General features: G+C 39.8%; 1 protein-coding gene across 1 annotated transcript in view; it reads left to right on the top strand.

The window, feature by feature from the left end:
* The window catches only part of Dnah5 (dynein axonemal heavy chain 5), a 232,159-nt gene that overhangs the window by 75,330 nt on the left and 137,704 nt on the right, over positions 1-19,125 (top strand). Inside the window, 5 exon segments of the mRNA XM_036206930.1 lie at positions 1,472-1,635; positions 6,255-6,411; positions 9,993-10,205; positions 10,944-11,168; positions 12,498-12,670. Coding sequence (XP_036062823.1) covers positions 1,472-1,635; positions 6,255-6,411; positions 9,993-10,205; positions 10,944-11,168; positions 12,498-12,670 — 932 coding nt within the window.

Genomic DNA, 19,125 nt, shown 5'->3' on the forward strand with positions numbered 1-19,125 from the left:
CAGCAGAAAATGCATTCAAATACCAAAAATTTAAGTGTTCATTTATGCATTTTTGATTTTTCTTTTTCATGTGTTAGCAGAAACATTTACATACAATAATTAGAGTCTAAAGAGTCATTTCTTGCTCTCCTATTTGGGAATCTATTATCATTAGAGGCATATAAGAGCTGTTAAGGAAGAAAAGGAAAAATAATTATTCTAACAGTCCTCAAAGAATCTATTCATTTTTCATTTTCTTCTGAAAAATGACTGTTTCTTCAAGATTATATTAAAATTTTGTGTTGTTATTTAAAATTATTTTATTAATTCTTTGAGAATTATTATTTTTTTTGGAGGGTTTGAGACACAATTTCTTTGTATATTCCTGGCTATCCTAGAACTCACTATGTAGAACAAACTGGCTTTGAACTCACAGAGATCCACCTGCCTCTGCCTTCCAAGTGCTGGGATTAAAGAGTGCACCACTACAGCCTGGCTTTAATTGTTTGAGAATTTTTAATTATTTAATGATTTAATAATTAATTATCCTGATCGTACTCACCATCGTCACTCCTTCTCCACCTCCTCCAGGATCTACTGCCCTATTCTGCCTGCAACTCCTTGTTCTGTTTTTCCTTTTTCTAAATAACCAACTGAGTCCAATTTACGTCTAGATACGCCTGGGTATGGAGTCATCCAGTGGTGCATGGCCGACCTACCAGGGACCACACTTTTAAGAAAAATTGGCCCTCCCTCCTTCAGAAGCCATCGACTTGTTTGTTAAGCTCATTACGGTGGGGTGGGCTCATGAACCCTCTCCCCCATCATGCTACAACGTTGTCTGTCTTGATTGAATGCAGTTCTTTTGCAGGCCACCATAGCAGCTGTGAGTTAATAAGTGCAGCGGTCCTGTTATGTTCGGAAGACATAGTTCCATTCTAGGCTTCTCAACCCCTGGCTCTGAAATACTACCCCCTCCAGTCTTGTGGGGAAGGGGTGTGCTATAGATGTTACTTTTGCGGCTGAACACTCCATTGACACTTATTCTCCACACTCTGACTAGTTGTGAGTTTCTTCATGTGTCTTGCTATTTTTAAATACTTGGTATTTCCTTTCTAAGCATGCACACAATCAAATCCTCTTTAGGACTCTTGAAAACAACAAATTCACTCACTTAGGGATAACTGAGGGGAACAATTGGGAGTTATTTTTCCTCCCAAGTCATCTTGTATAGACAGTTATTTTTTAGTTCAATTCCTGTTTTACTTAACATAGAAGACATGTCAGGGCAAGTTAAGCTACAGATCCAAGTTCAATAAAGGAGATTCTGTAATGGGAAAGACACAAGGAGGCTTTAAATAGAATGTAGGGGCATTAGACATGTATCATTGGGATGTATATCCTGGTTGGAATGATGGCCTCATCCAGAGGCATGTGAGATGCTTCATCACTGACACAGGCTGTAGACTTATTCACCATGTCATTTCTACAGGAAGCCAAACGCTTTTCCAATATAGATAAGTCTTGGGTGAAGATTATGACACGGGCACATGAGATATCCAATGTTGTTCAGTGCTGTGTTGGAGATGAGACCATGGGACAACTGCTGCCACACTTAATGGACCAGTTGGAAATCTGCCAGAAGTCCCTCACAGGGTGAGTTCAGTAGTTCTTTGAAAGCTCTCGGGATCTTGGAGATGAAAGGGAACAGAAAGAGCAGGTAATAAGATCCATATTTGTGCTATTATTAGCTTCATATATAAACTGTTGCATAGGTGAGGTTCTTCATTTGGAGCCTCATGCTCCATGCCCATCCTGGTCTTGGACTCAGGACTCGCAATGTTTCCTTAAAGTGATAAATCCTTATAAATATTCTTGTATAGTCCCCATTTTGAAAATCATTGTACCTCCTTTATATCATTCTTCTTGTTTATCTTCTTCTATATCTATAGATACAGAACTGAAACATTCCATTATATTTATTATATATGAAATAGTGTATATAGAAAAGCAGTCAGGACTCTAGAGATATGGGTGTATGGATTAATATCTACAGTGTACATGTACAAATGGATACACATGTAGTCTGAGCACCCAGGAGGCTGAGGTGGGATGATAGTAAGGTTAAAGACAGATTATACTAACTAATGAGATCTTGTATCAAAAAATCAAAGCAAGCAAGCAAGCAAAAAACAAAAAAACAAAAACAAAAACACCCCCCAAACACCAACCTAAACAAACAAAAAACCAAAATGCACCCCCACACTCACACACACACACACACACCACAAACCAACAATAAACACAGAAACAAAAACAACTCTCCTAAGCAAACAAATAAAATACACAAATATACAAACTGTGGTGGTTTGAATAGGTATAGCCCCCATAGACTCATGTGTTCAAATGCTTGGCCATAGGGAATGGCACTATTAGGAGATGTGGCCTTGTTGGAATAGGTGTAGCTTTATAGAGGGAAGTATGTCACTGTGCAGGTAGGCTTTGAGATTTCATATATACTCAAGCCATGCCCAGTGGGACAGTTGCTTCTGTTGCCTGCAGATTAAGATGTAGAACTCTCTGCTCCTTCTTTAATACCATGCCTGCTTGTACACTGCCACGATCTTCCATGATGATAATGGACTAAACCTCTGAAACTGTAAGTCATCCCCAATTAAATGTTTTCCTTTATAAGAGTTGCCTTGTTCATGATGTCTCTTCATAGCAATAAATCACTGACTAAGATAGAAGTTGGTACCAGGGACTGGGTTATTGCTATGATAGGCCTGACCATATTTTTTGTCTGGAGGAATTTGGAGTTTGGGACTGTGGATTATAAACGGGGCTTAATGGATCACCCTAGTAGGAACATGGATGCTGAAGGAGATTTGAAGTGTGGGTTTCAGAGAAGAAGAATATTTGTACATGACCTAGAGACTGTTCTTGTGATATTTTGGCAAAGAATGTGGTTTCTTTTTGCCCTTGTCTGAAAACAATGTCTGAGGTTAAATTGAAGAGCTTTGGATTAGTTCCATTGGCAGAGGAAATCTCAAAACAGCCTAGTATTGACTCTGTCATGTGTTATTAGCATTCATCTTATGAATATCTATAATGAAAAGGAGCAAACTGAACAAGGTAAAATACATAATGTATAATTTGGGGAGAAAGGGGACATCAGAAAGTGGGATAGAGCTAAGTCCTGTGTTAAAGGAGATAAACAAGTCAAGAAATGGAATAAAGAGAGTGGTGACCTCAGGGCAAGATCCCACCCGACTAAGCTTCCAACTTGTGAAAAGGGTTTAAAGAAAAGCTCAGAGCCAGGTGTGCTGGTACATGCCTTTAATCTTAGCACCACAGAAGCAGGAGGATCTCTGAGTTCAAGGCCAGGATGTTATATAGAGCAAATTCACAGACAGCCAAGCTTAGGCAGTGAGGAAAACAGAAAGCTGGTAAAGATGTAATTGAATAAGGGGACCATGTTCCAGCCAAAGCAAACAGCAGACCTTGGCAGCTTTGGCTACATGATTCTGGCTTTCAAGTCAAGGATAGAAGAAAGGGGTTATGGAATCTTCCTCTGTGACTAAGGAAAGCTGCTGATGCTAGGTGTATGTTAGGGGTGTCCCTGAATGGAGGCTCAGAGAGGCCACTGTGTGAAGCTGTGAAGGTGAAGCCTGGATTGCCTAGGAGACTCCAAAATTTTGGAGATACCAGAGCCATGGGATACCTGCTGAGTAGAGCTGCTAATAGAGAGTGGAACCAGCCTAAGAGAAAGAAGTGTGTTACCATCAACAAAGCTGACAGGAGTTGGAGATCTGAAGAATGCTTTGACATTAGACACAGAAATGCAGAGTTTGGAGTTTGCCCAGTTGATTTTCAGTCTTGTTTTGGTACAGTATTTCCTCACCATCATCCATTTCTTCCAGTTTGGAATGGTACTATAAATACTGTGCCATAATATGTTGGAATTATATAATCTGTTTTTTGATTTTAATTTTATGGGGGATTATAGTTAAGAGATTGTATGAATCTCAGAAGACACTTTGAACATTGTTGAGACTGTGGTAGACTATGGGAATGTTTAAAGTTGGACTTAATGCTATGGCACAAGGGCGAGGAATGTGGTGGTTTGAATAAGAATGCCCACTATAGACTCATGTGTATGAATGCTTGTTCATAGGGAATGACACTCTTAGGAGGTGTGGCCTTGTTGTAGTAGGTGTGGCCTTGTTGGAAGAAGTATAAACCCAACCACATGACCTCCTTGTTACTGCCTGTCTATACAGACCTCCAGGTCTTATATGGTTGGTATTGAGATTAAAGGCATGTGTCTCCGTGCTGGTGGTATCCTTGAACACCCAGAGATCTGCCTGTCATGTGATCGGGATTAAGGGCATGTGCTACCACTGCAAGACTTCTGCTATGGCTTGCTATTAGCTCTGATCCCCAGGTACTTTTATTCATTAACATATAAATAAAATCACATTTCAGCACAAATAAAATATCACCATAATTCTCAGAAAATCACTTAGCTAGAAACATGATGAAAGTACTTTTCTAAGTGTATATCAACACTCCTGGTAGAAATTAATCTGAATTGAACTTGAGCAATGATGATTCCTTGCCTAACTCTGGGACAAAGATGGCCTTTGCCCATGTGTGCTTCTCTGTCTTTATGACCAGTGACAGTGTTTGGACTAGCTTGTACTGAGCCCTGAGGAACCTAGCTAGGTTGTTCTCAATGACTTAGTGACAGTTAAAAACACTGGGCTTCAAGTGGAACTTTGAAATTATTTTGATTAAGTAAAGAAAAGATGAATGTGTCAGATTTGAACAAAATCAAAAGTGGTTACCATGAAAATAGAAAAAAATAATGTATGATAACATATAAGTACTATGGATCACTTATTTATCCTTGCCCACTAAAAACTGGTTTTGAAATGGCTGTTGAAAAATAATAAAGCTGCTGCAAAGTTAAGATCAAAGAAAAAGAAAGGATAATAATTAGAAGGGAAAATTGGTGTACCTCTTCCATAAGCAGATCTCAGTCAAATGAAAAAGGTCCTTTGGAAGGAATGTGAAAGACCATACATAGTTAGGCACAACTTTCATAGGCTCCATAGCATAAAATATACTTGTTTCCAGGAAAATAATTGTTGTTTTTTCTTTGTGTGTGTGTTTTTGTGTCCTTGAATTGATACATTGGGGGAAGTTTTCTGTGTATCCACTGTTCCCATCACAACCATGAGCTGGCGTGCGTGTGTGTGCTCACATAGGCACACATGATTTTGAAGGTCAGAGAACAACCTTAGTTATTGTCCTTTGGGTGCAGTTCACCTATTTTTTTCTTTTTTTTGTGACAAGGTATCTCACTGGTCTGTCCAGTGGGCCCCAGGGGTCTGTCTTCATCTCCTTATCTTCAGAATTACAAGTGTGTTACACCACACCTGAATTGTTTTTTATAACATGGCTCTGTGCATTTAACTTAGATCGTAAGCACTGTACCTATTGAGCTATCTCTCCAGCCCCAACAATGAGCATTTTATTAAAAAATTAATTATATTTTATTTATTGTTATGATGATGGTGATAATGAGGATGTGTGTCTCTGGTATGTGCACACGTGTGGGCACATGCCATGTTGCCCTTATGGATACCAGAGGACAATTTGTGGGCATTGTTTCTCTTCTTCCATGCTGGTCCTGAGGATTGAACTAAGGTCATTTGGCTTGCATCAATAGCTGGGGAGAATTTTAAATCCTGGCATGGTCCCAGAGGATAGGCTATCTGAAGTGCTGAGAAATGATGGGGTATAGTAACAGGATTTTGATACCACTGAGAGGCAGCAGGCCTGTCATAGAGTTTATTGATCCCTGGAGTTTGCTTCTGTCCTGGGGAAGGGTGTACTTACTTCTCCCTTAAGATAGTCTTCTAATGATTGAAGCCTTTTTGCAATGCCGAGAAGCAAAGCAAAATCCCACATGAATCCGTAAACTGTATTTTTTATCTTGCTTTCTATAAAGAAAATAAATGATATGTTAGTTTAAGTAAAATATGAACTTAACACTTACAGAAGAATAAATAAATTCTATCACTTACTCTGGAAAAAAAAAACAACTTACCTTTTCTGTTGAATATGAAATGCTATTTGACAATACTTACAACAAAACAACTTCAAAAACATGAAGGTGGGAACAGCAGATGTTTGCATGATCTTTCCTCGTTCTCGAACCCAGGGGATATCATTTGCATAAAGGAGCTTTGCCTTTCCCTCCTCAGATACCTGGAGAAGAAAAGGCTGTGTTTTCCTCGATTCTTTTTTGTGTCGGACCCTGCTCTGCTGGAGATTCTGGGCCAGGCGTCGGACTCCCACACCATCCAGGCCCATTTGCTGAATGTGTTTGACAACATTAAGACTGTCAAGTTCCATGACAAGGTCTGCCCAGTTTTAATCACTGCCTGCAATTTCTGTGTCTCAGAGTGTCAACTGTCTCTAGCAAGTAGTTCTTTAATACTTCTGTTTACAAAAGATTTACTCCCTTGCCATTAGCTCTTGACCAGTAATTAAAGGCAAACGCCAGTGTCCACATTTACATTCAGTTTTCTATGGTTTATTAGTATCCAAAATGCAGATTAAATATAATCAGGAATGTATTGTACAACATGAAGAAGATGAGGCATGAGGATTGCAAATTTGAGGCCAGCCTGGATTACACAGTGAGTTTAAAGCGAACCTGGACTATAATACAAGTGCTCATCTCAAAACATACAAGCAAGTAAAAAAAAAATAAGCAAAATAAAATACCCACTTTAAAAACATATTTTAAAATACTTGACATTTTACATATTAAGTATTCAGAAATCCAATAAGTTAAGGAAATCAATTGCTTATATATAATGTCATGACTAAACAGAATTGCTGCATGGATTTGGTTATTTTTGTCAGACTTCAGAAGTTTTTGGTGTCTTTCAAATGATTTTTATTTTATCTTATACTCCTACTGTGTTTATGGCTTGTGGAGTTGTATAATTTATCCAACCTGATGGAGAGTTCATTTGCATAGTTCCAGAATACACTGTTCATCCTTCTATGCAAATTCCTAGGAAAAGGACCTTTCCCTTTTGACATTGTGTTCAGCCCTCTGGTGCCTCATATCAGCTCAGTAGTATTCATTTATTCACCCTATAAGCCAGTTTAAGCTATTGAGTAGCTATCATGTGCCAGATGTTTTGCTTAAGAATGGGAATATACCAACCAGCCTGAGGGAACTCATGCTCTGATGGAAGAGATGGAGAAGTAAACAGATGGAGTCTACAGAGTGCAGTTAGTGCTGTGATAGATTGATTCCATGGCAGACAATTAAAAGCTGGCCATTATGGTCAGGCACCTTACTATGTGCCACAGTGAGGCTGGCTGTAGGATGCCCAGGGAGAATGTATCATCACTAATACAGATTTCTTTCTTATTCTGAAATTTCACTGTTAAATTGTTGATACACTTGGACCAAATTATTATTGTGCTTGTGTTAAGCACATGCTACATAAGAAAACCTGCCAGGGAGCACTAATGTGGGTGTATCAGTTGTTAGGAAGACTTTTTGAAGGAATAAATTAGTTTCAACTGATGCTTTGAGGATGAGTGGGATGTAACCAGGAAGGTGAAGAAGGAAAGTGTGGCTTGGTCAGAAAGCAGTATGTGCAAGAGCCTAGAGGTGTGTGCAGCCCAGATCAGAACTGTGTGTGGGGGGACTAAAGGTTTTCATGCTCTCTCTCACTTCTGGGGGCTGGAAGGAAGAACTTAGATGACGGCAGAGTTGGTTGTTCAAAGAAGACCCTGAGAGAGAACTTCATTTATACTTTGCTATGGTCTCTTACTGCTTTTGGCGGTCCTTGGTGCTTTTGGCCACTAGACGTCATTTTAATATCTGCCCTTTGTGTCTAAAAATCTGTTCTTCTTGTAAGGTCAGCTATCCTTATCAGGACACCCAAATCCATTATAACCTTACCACAACCTGATGAGATGTGTAAAGATTCTAGTTTCCAGTATTTTAAATCCACAGACTCTAGTGCTTGCAACTCCATTTTATCTTGTATTGGAGAATGTGGTTCAAGTCACAAGAGGAACTGATGAGCCAAAAAGTCATGGGTAGATTCCAAAGGCCAAGTGTGCCATGCCATGGACCGTCACATCAGCATGTGTCAGAAAACTGCCGGGGGCTTCTAAGTAGAATACTTAGTTTGTCTGGTGCAGTGGTCAGGTGAATGGAAGGGGTTGGGAAAGTGGAACTGCTGAAGAAGGCTTCACAGGAGGGTGTAGAGGGGAAGACAGGGTGGGTTTTAATACTCAAGAACAGTGGTTCTTGTTAATATATGGGACAGGTAGGTTAGTGTTCCTGTCTGATATTTAGGAACTACCCCTTAATGGAGTTGGCACTATGTTTTATTGTACACATTTTTTCTCTTTTATACAATCTCTTTTTATTCTGTTTTGCTGTTTGTGTCTGTTGTTGGTTTGAAATATGGACGTGTTGTGTAGCAAGGGCTAGTCCAGAACTCTTTCTGGCTGGTTTCAAGCTTATGTTTCTCCTGCCCTGTGCTTCCCAGTGTTGGGATCATAGACATCTGAGACTGTAGCCAGCCTGCCTTACCAGTTTTTTTTTAAAGGTCATTTATGAAGGTAGTCTAAAACAGTGTTTCTTTTCCGGCAGTACTTTGTATTTATATTTATCAACATTAAAATACTTTTAAAAAAGGCCTTCCTGACATTTGAGGAAATCTTTCTGCTACAGCACTGGGATTTCATGTTCAACAGAAAAGCTTTTCACTCTCTCAGGCTGAGGAACAAAGCCCGTCTGTCTCTAGGTTGTAGGTTAAATGCCGACTCAGCTTTAGGTTCTGTTTAGCAGCCACATCTTCAGATCACTCTGCCTTTGTTTTTTTTTTCCTTGTTCCCACCATGAGGTTGGTACATCAAGAATCAGGTCCTGGGTTCTAAATTTTATAAAATTATAAATACCAAATGCAAGCGAGGAGACTGAAGTTTAAGATGTGCGACCCTCGTGGTAGATCACATCCACATACAACTGAAGAGGACTTAATAGCACTAAATTTCAACCTCAAAGAATTGGTGTTTTGTTGGCTTCTTTTTTCTTTTTTTCCCTCCTCTCTCTCTCTCTCTCTCTCTCTCTCTCTCTCTCTCTCTCTCTCTCTCACACACACACACACACACACACACACACACACACACACACACACACACGCGGTCCTTACACATTATTATTTATATTTCTTCAAACCAAAGAGGAGAAACAGCAGCAATCCTTTGCATCTCCTTCCTTTTGTTTTGTTTGTCGAGCACAGTGGGAGGTAGGTGCAGATGCAGGACAGGTACCTTCTTTTAATGGCCAATGCGGACAAGAAATTAATTTACTCCTAGCAAGGTCCGTCAGATCTGGGTCCTCAACTCCAGACAGCATGCTCTTCTCATGACACTGTGCTGCCTGGAGACTGAATGAAATGAGCAGAGCAGGGGTTGGGTTTGATCGGAAGACACCTGAGAGTCCTCTCCTGCAGAGAGCACCGTGCTGGGTACAGAATCCAGAAGGACTTTGTAGTGGCTTTGTTCTCATATTGATTGGGCCGTTCCTGATGTCAACCCAATAATCATGTGGTGTAGAGTTACAGCCTCTTCGTGAGTTCCATTTTGCTTGTAGGATTTTAGAGGTTTTCCTTTTCTTTTTTTCTTCCATCAGCACATTTGTATTAAGTATTTCTTTTAGAAATAACCCCAGTCCTTTAGAGTACTGATGAGCTGGAATTGACTTGGATTTCTTCTTTTGATTTTAAAGCCAGCTCTTTGTGGTTGTTTTGAAATGACTTTATGTCCTGTTTTGCTGTCTATTTTATGATTTGTGCCCTAGCTTTTTGTGGGCAGGGTAACATTGACAATAGGACACAGAGGAAAAGTATTTCTTATTTTTAGATGAATATGGCTCTCTTTTTCATCTTCTAACGTAGATCTATGATCGAATCCTGTCAATTTCCTCTCGGGAGGGAGAGACAATTGAATTGGACAAACCTGTGATGGCAGAGGGCAATGTAGAAGTCTGGCTTAATTCCCTACTGGAGGAATCTCAGTCCTCATTACATCTTGTGATTCGCCAGGCAGCTGCAAATATTCAAGAAACAGGTTTCCAACTGATTGAATTTCTTTCTTCCTTCCCTGCCCAGGTTAGTGTATTGAAATTGGAAATTATTTTTTTGATCAAATAGTCATTTTAAATCTTAGATATTGCCTATTAAAAGCCTCATAAATGGTATAATTTTATTCTGGCTGAATATTAAGGTTTTCACAAGGACCAAATATGGAAAAGCTTAAAGATTTCAACTGTTGATTATTTGGCCATATATAATTATAGACTTAAATATGATTTGGGGTTACAGAGATATTTGACATATTTTCTTTAACTTAAAACAGTTTTTCTCTTAACAAATATGCTTATGTAACAATGTACATAGATTGGAGCACGCTTAACTAGAAAAAATATTCTTTAGTATTAAAATACAGGAAATGATTTTTTTTAAAATCCTTTTGGTCAATAAAGATTGTATGGGTGTCTACTATGTAGAAACACCATGCCTACTTGAGTAAAGCCAATTTAATTCCTTATCTGCATGTGACTTAAAAGTCTATTTAGAGAGAAGTGTGAGCTAAACCTGTGGGATCTAAGATCCCAAGAGAGATGTACACCAGAAGGCTTCCAGCACTTATGCATTAGATAAATAACATGAATCGAGTCCACAGACATTGAAATAAATCAAAGAAGTTTATATAATCAGGGCCATCCATTTGCATAATAACCACAGTGATTTATTATAGTGACTTCTATGTGAATTCTATGCAAATTGTAAATATACTATATACACTCTTATAAAGCCTTAGCCTCTTTTGTTTAAAATCTCTACAAGGTTGGATTATTAGGAATTCAGATGATATGGACTCGGGACTCAGAAGAAGCCCTTCGAAATGCCAAGTTTGATAAGAAAATCATGCAAAAGACCAACCAGTCCTTTCTAGAGTTACTGAACACGCTGATTGACATTACTACAAAGGACCTGAGTTCCACGGAACGAGTTAAATATGAGACGCTGATTACTATTCATGTGCACCAAAGGGACATCTTTGATGACTTGGTAAATGCTTTATAAATGTTCTATCATAAACAGAAAAGCAAACTCTAGATGCCATCTGTGTTCACCCACTGAACTGATAAGACTGAATTTGTGAAAAAGTCCAATTCAGGCACAGGCATACTGATATCAGAGTGTACATGTCAGACTCTCTTTTCAGCTGTAAGCTGAAATTTCAGTTATATTCTTTAATGAGACATTACTTTAACATTCTTTGTGTTTATTTCAGATGCTAAGATGTCATGTGGTGTCCTGAAAAGCTTTTCTCTTTCTCGTTTCCCTTGTAATTATTGATTGAAGATTACTGGTTTCTTGGGGGCAGAAATTATAAACATGTTGGTAGTAGAGCTGTTTAAGGCTTCTTTGTTGGATTTGACAAATCACATCCTTCACAAATCGTACCGCCCTTTATGTTGTTGATTGCAAAGTGGCCCTTCTTACTGCAATAGATGTCACAGAGTTTGCCTTTAAAAATATAAAGGGACGGATAAAGGGAGATTCATAGTTATAGTTATGTGAAGTATGAAAAGAAATTAGAGTTGTCCTCTTCTATAAAATGTAATATTAGGTAAGAGGCAAGAAGCTCTTACATTCATAATAATTTTTCAGATTGTGTCTCAGACCCATTATGTTAAAAAAGAAGATTATGAAAGATTGGTCCTGGTGTAGTGGAATCAAAAGACTACATTTTTGTGCTATTTTGTGTTAATCTTCTTGCCTAATAGCTAAGCGCACTGTTTGATTCTCAGAGAAAGAGAGGACACAGGGTAATTTTAGATTTCTTATTTGTCAAAGAGAAATGATTACAGTGTCTTAAAAATTTGGTAAAAATTTTAAATGAAACCATTGCCAGATATTAACCTGCCATTTAAATGTTAGGATTTTTTGATCTGTTGAAAATTTAAAGGAAAAAAACAAAACAAAAAATGGCTTTAAAAAAAAAAGCATACAATTTCATCATCTTCTTAAGAGATTCGTTTTTTGTGATGTGATTGTAGCTTTGTCTTTGTACTCTCATAGATCGAGTCTCATGGTTCAGATATATGGTGCTATGCCTGAAGGGGTGTAATTATAGAAATGACTCTCATATTATTGAACTGTAATGTCATTTCAATCTGAGCAACCTAGCTGGAGTGGTCTTGATTCTTCCCATTCCCATAGCATCTCAAGTCACTTTTTTGTTGATCAGGAACTGACTGGGTCAGATGACGAGAGACTTGATGTCTCTCACCTTGGTTTTTCTCTTTTCGACTCTGTGGTCTGTGCAAATGCGAATATGCCTACTTAGCAAGCGACTCATCTCTGGTCTAACACACACCTTTTGAATTTCAGTGCCACATGCATGTCAAGAGCCCTGCGGACTTTGAGTGGCTGAAACAGTGCCGATTTTATTTTAAGGAAGATTCTGACAAGATGATGATCCACATCACAGACGTGGCTTTCATATACCAGAATGAATTTTTAGGCTGCACTGACAGGCTTGTCATAACTCCACTCACAGACAGGTGATGGGAGGATTCTGTCATTCCACAGCCCTCTTCTCCTCTGCTTACCATTTTAGTCCCTCTGGTGGCTCAGAGGACTTTTTTTTTTTTTTTTTTTTTTTTTTTTTTTTTTTTTTTTTTGCCAACAGCGCTTTTATAGCAAGTCCTTTGAAAGTTAGTATTTCTAGCTTTTCCTGTGTCTTCACCTGGGATTCAGGTTTGTGGTTGAAATAGACCTCACTTCTTTTGCATTCAGTGTTACAGAGGCAACGTGTAAATGTGTCTGTGGATGGACAAGAAAGAAATTAATTACTGTGTGCTACTAGGCATGGAACACAGTGGACAGCGAAGGTCACTTTATTAACTTCAGCACCTATTGTTCTTTGGAGAAACAATTAAGGTGTTTTTTAAAAAGCAGGAAAAAAGTGAAGTAAAGCACAGTCGAGAGCAGGAAGACTGGTGGTGTGTGGGCAGGGACACGGGAGCTGTCATTTTTCCTTAGCCGTCACCTGCACTCATGCTGGCTAATTACAATTGTCAGCTTGAATGGATTAGGAAACACCCAGGCCATCCATTGTTAACACCTTTAGTTGTCTGTGAGGGTTTTTCCCACGAAGAACTAACTGAGAGTGTTCTCGCCATCCACGGACGAGGGTCTCAGGATGGATCAGAAGTGAAAAGGAGAAGGGCAGCCGAATCCGAACTTCCAGCTCTGTTTCCTCTCTGAGGCAGTCATCAGTGTCCATCTTTTGTTAGGTCACTGTCAGCAACATATTACATAATGCGTCTGCTTCTGTCTGGAAAACCCTCCTGCAACCCTTCGTTTTCCTTCCCATTTCTGTGCTCTCCACCCCCGCCCCCCCTCAAAAGCACAGTTTCTTTCTGCCCTGCTTGTCTTGAGTGTACTCTGTTCAGACTCACAGTGGGAATTTTATACTACTACCATAACAAATCATCCCAAGTTCAGAAGCTTAAACCCCACAAATCTATTTTACCCTTCCGTAAATCGCAAGAGGGCTGCATTCCTTCCTAGAGACACAAGGGGGTGCCGTTTCCCACCTTTTCAGGTTGTTGGCAGAAATCCTCTCGGCTGTAGGACCTAAATCCTCACTTCTCATTGACTGTGAGCAGAAGACCACCCCAGCTCCAGAGAGCTGCCTTGTTCCTTGACTTGTGATCTCTTCCTTTGCCTTGAGAAGCACAGACAGTGGGCTGAATTCATGCCCTTTGTCCTTTGCACCTCACCTTCATCCCTCTTGTGTCTTTAACATGCTTTTCTCTCTCCTGTTTCCTCAGAATGGACTGAATCCATTGGGTAGCCCGGGATTAATCTGTCTACTCCAAGGTCCTCACATTGATAATGTCTGCAAAGCCCCTTTAGCTATATAAGGTGGTATGTTCATAGTGTTCAGAGGTTAGAATATGGGTATTTTTTGGGGACAACATTAATCTATTACACACATCCCCATTCCCTCGAAGTGTTCCTGTGAAAGTCACTCACACCTCAAGCTGTCACATCCCATGTCAGTTCTGGCCTGACCTTCCTTTAGTAATCATCAATACTGGCATCACTGGGCTGCCTCCTTTTTGATTTAGCATTTTCATGTGGCTCCTCATACTGCTTGTTTCTCCGTTGCACATTGGGGTTCTTGTCTCTAGCTGCACTGCACAGATCTCCCATGACTTTTAATAGCATCTAGATGCTGACCCCAAACTGAGCACTGCCAGAGCATCTTCCCTGAGCTCCTGGGATGCATATCCATTCACCTGCTGACATGACATGGCCCTCTGGATGCTCATAGAGTATTTAACTACAGCTTGGTTGGTTATCTCCTATCTTCTTCAGGCTAGTAGTGGAACATCCTATTTTTATCGATGTGGCGGCATCCATCTCCTAATTCTGGAATCTGCTACCTTTACTTCACCAAGCAAGAACTCCTTGGTGCACCCTTAAAGTCTATCCTCTTAATCCATTACCCAGTCTATCATCAGTACCTGAAATGTGATGGCCCTTTTAACCCTTTGCTGTAACCATTTGTGTTCCACTGAAATCCCCCACCTAGATTATTGGTGTAGTCTCTTAGCTGGTTTCCCTACATTGTGCCCTGTTGTCTGTTCGCAGGACAGACAACAGAATGTAAGTGATATTATGTAACTTTTTTTGCTCTAACCCTTTACTTTGGTCCATGTCACAGGAAATCAAGGTAACCATCATATCATCTTAGGAAACCTGGCACAAGCTGCCCTGGCCACTTCTGTCTTTTTTTCCTTATTCACTTCCATCTATATTTTCTTTGGGGTTTTCTCAAACAGACCAAGCACAGTCGTGGCTCAGGGCTTTTTCATTTGAAATACTCTGACTGGTAGAGAACTGCCTCCCTTCTTCATGGCCTTCTTTTCTCTGCTCAGATGTCACCTCGGAGGGATCTTGTAAATCTGATGTTAGCCAGATACAGTGATTCCTGCTCCCCACAATATCTGACCCAGATTTCCTCCTTTTAACTATTATTTTAAATTAATTTCTTTTCTTCCTTGAAAATGCAAGGTTCCTGAGTCAGGCTTCACGAGATGAATTCATTAAAATGTCTCTGTCACATAACAGTTGTTAAGTAAATATTTCTGGAGGAATAGAGGAAATGCTCATTGGCTAATCAGCTTTTTGTGATGAAGTTAAACAGAAGAAGGAAAAGCAGAAAGTTGGGAGAGGGAAGCTTTTCTAGGTTTTAAAATTATTAGTTCATTTGCTATTCTTACGCACATATTGGCTCATTATTTGCCAAAATTCCAACTTTCACATATGTGTGTCAGGTCCAGTCTTTTTTGTTACTTGATTATGTCACCATTAAAAACCAGAGAACCTTGAAAGCCAAGCAAGTATTTGCAACTGTAAGTGCAGACAGTTCTGACTTCATTTAGACTTTTACCCCTGGGCCCCCTTATCTGCATTTCTTCAGCTTGAATGTGTGAGAAGTGAGGGATCATTTTCGGCTGCTGGTTCAGAGTATAGGACTTTCTGTCCTTTACAGTAAGAAAGCTCCTAATGAAAACAGACGTCTTATAAAGGTACAGTTCTGGAGGTACTGGCATGTACTGTCAGCCTTTGCTGTCTGACCTGTGGAATCTGACAACTGTGGCAGCTGAGGAGCTTCACATCACATGGAAAGACTTGTTGACATTTCAGATGGTCAAATGGCCATCATCACACGATAATAACACATATTCCCTTCCCCCAAACTCATGATGACTTTAATAACCATCTTCTTTCCACTTCTGAGTGCAGGCAGAGGAGGTTGGAATGGCCTCACTATTACCATCACCTAGGCAGAGGCCAGATGGAATCAAGGGTAGATAGAGCTTCCTGTTGACAGAGGTACGGAAAATCACAATGTTTTCCTATGACACAGTGACATAGTTTCTATGACTCCTTCACTCTGTCCTTCACAGCTGTGGTGTCTTGGGCAAGACTTCCGACCCTTCCCATTTGTTTCTTTTGGAATCCTTGAACGAACTATAGATCATGCATAAAAGCACCCCCTGTATTAGTTGCTTTGGAGCAGATGTGATATAAATCTGAGAGAAGAACCCAAAGACTTGATTTTGGCTCCTGCTGTCAGAGGGGCAGCACATGATTTCCTGGCCCTGGGCACTTGAACATAATGATTGTGAGAACATGTGGTAGATGAGCTTATTTACCTCATGATGGACAGGAGCTATGCAGAAGGAAGAATATAGGAAAAAGAAGGCAAGATACATCCCCTAATGACATCCCCTCCCCCCAGTGAGCTACTTCCTCCATCTAGGCCTTACTTCATATCTTTTACTACACCCAATAATTCCAACACATTATAAATGCATCAAGGTATTAACCCATGCATTAGGATAGAGGCCTGAAGATCCAGCCATTGCTCCAAAACCAATCATCTGGTGCCATCAATTATAGGAGCTTAAAGGGGTGTCCCCTTGTCTGCGGGGAGTATGTTCCATGATCCTCAGCTGATGCTTGAAATCACAAACAGTATTCAACTCTATGTATACTACTTTTTCCTATACATACAAATTAATGTTGAGATTTGATTTATAAATTATACATAGTAGGAGATTACCAGCAACTAATGATAAAATGAATTATAATAAAAGTTATGCAAATATGTCTTTATCTCTCTTAAAATATTCAGTTTGTAGACTTTAGATAATGGTAACTTCAGAAGATGAGTGCATGGATAAAGAGGAATTGTATATACTCAGCTGAGGTGTATAGATAGATGATTATCTATCTATCTGTCTGTCTGTCTATCTATCTATCTATCTATCTATCTACTTATCTATCTATCTATCTACTTATCTATCATCTATCTATCTATCTATCTATCTATCTACTTATCTATCTATCTATCTACTTATCTATCACCTATCTATCTATCATCTATCTATCTATCTATCTACTTATCTATCACCTATCTATCTATCTACTTATCTATCTATCTATCTATCTATCTACTTATCTATCATCTATCTATCTATCTATCATCTATCTATCTACTTATCTATCTATCTATCTACTTATCTATCATCTATCTATCTATCATTATCTATCTATCTATCTATCTATCTATCTATCTACTTATCTATCATCTATCTATGTATCTATCTATCTATCTGTCTATCTGTCTATCACCTATCTATCTATTATCTATGTCTCTTCTTCCCTTTGTCTCTCTCTGTTTCTCACTATTTCTCTTTCTCTGTATCTACTTGTCTCTCTGTCCTTCTGTCTCTGTGTCTGTCTGTCTCTCTGTCTCTGTCTTTGTTTCTCTCTCTCTGTCTTGGATCCAATGATGCAGTTCAGATAGGTCCAAGATGACTTTAACTCAAGAGCGTTGTCTGTCCTGCCTCGGTCTACCGAGTCCTGGGATTACAGGAGTGCACTACCACACCTGGTTTATTGCTTTTCTTAATCACGGAATACACATTGTTTACAGCCTTTCCTATCAGCTCCCCTGAAGCACATATGTGTGTCCTAGTGCAAAGTCTGTAACTAACTCCAATTTTCAACACAGGGAATTTCTTGCTGGTGCATGTACCCTGTTGTCCTCCTTCAGAAACTCTTGAGCACTTTAGAATCAATAGGTACAGAAAGCACATCTCTTTACATGTGATAAGAAACGCCTATAATGCTATGGATGCCTAAGTGCAGTGGCGACACATTTGCCCGATATTCACAGATGTAGAGAGCTCTGCGGGGCAGCAGTGAGTGGCCGGCGTTGGTTCCTTATCTTATCTTTTTTTTTTAATTGCATATCACTCTTTTATTATACTGGTCTGGAAAGAGTTCTGAACCCACATAATAGGGTCAAGCAGCTAGAACATGATTCAGACAGTGAAAGACAAAAACCTGGACATGATCAAGGGGCACTTCACCTCTACAGGACAAGGCAGAGGAATCCTAAAACACAGCAAGAAGCACTCCTGCCCCTTGAGGACAAGGAATTTATTCCATTTGATATGAGGAATGGCTTATTTTCTGGTGAGCACATGGGACTATTTCAGTCACCACTAGAAACCTCAGAGGGGTTTTTGTGTGCTGATAAATATATATGTACCTTTTTTTTTTTTGTAAAGGTGAATGTAATACATAGACTTGACAGGATTGATCCCAATTTTCTGGGGCCAGCAGCTCTTTTTGTCAGAGAGGAAGATAGTATCTTTTAAATCACTATGCAAGTTATTTATCTTGAAGGCTAGATGCACCTTGTGTCTGACAGAAAGAGCTTGGCTTGCAGCCACAGGCTAGACTAAGCATCAGCTCTTCTGAGATCCTGAGCAAAATCACTCTGTTGTGTGAGCCTCTTTCCTCATTGTGAAGTGAAATCAGTGATTTTTTTCTTTTTATTCATTTAAATTTTTTTATTCATTTTGCACACCAACCACAGATCCCCCTTTCAGCCCTCCTCTCTCTCCCCACTGTAACCCACTCCCCTATTCCCTCCTCCAAAAGGGAAAGGCCTCCCATGGGGAGTCAGCAAAGCCTGATACATTCAGTTGAGGCAGGACCAAGGCCCTCCCCGCTGCATCAAGGGTAAGCAAGGTGTCTGACCATTGCTAGTGGGCTCCAGAAAGCCATTCCATGTGCCAGGGGTAGATCCTGATCCCACTGCCAGGGGATCCTCAAACAGACCAAGCTACACAACTATCTTCCATACACAAAGTCTGGTCCCAAGCAGGTTCCACAGCTGTTGGTCTATTTAAGTTTGTGAGTTCCCACTAGCTTGGTTTGGTTGTCTCTGTAGATTTCCCCATCATGATCTTGACCCCCTCCTTGTTCATATAATCCCTTTTGCCTCTCTTTAACTGGACTCTTAGGAGCTTGGCCTGGTGCTTGGTTGTGGATCTCTGCATCTGCTTCCATCAGTTACTGGATGAAGGCTCTATGATGACAGTTATTACCGGGGTAGGCCAGTTCAGGCACCCTCTCCACT

Source organism: Onychomys torridus, chromosome 15 (assembly GCF_903995425.1).
Source record: "Onychomys torridus chromosome 15, mOncTor1.1, whole genome shotgun sequence".
NCBI classification, from domain to species: Eukaryota; Metazoa; Chordata; class Mammalia; order Rodentia; family Cricetidae; genus Onychomys; species Onychomys torridus.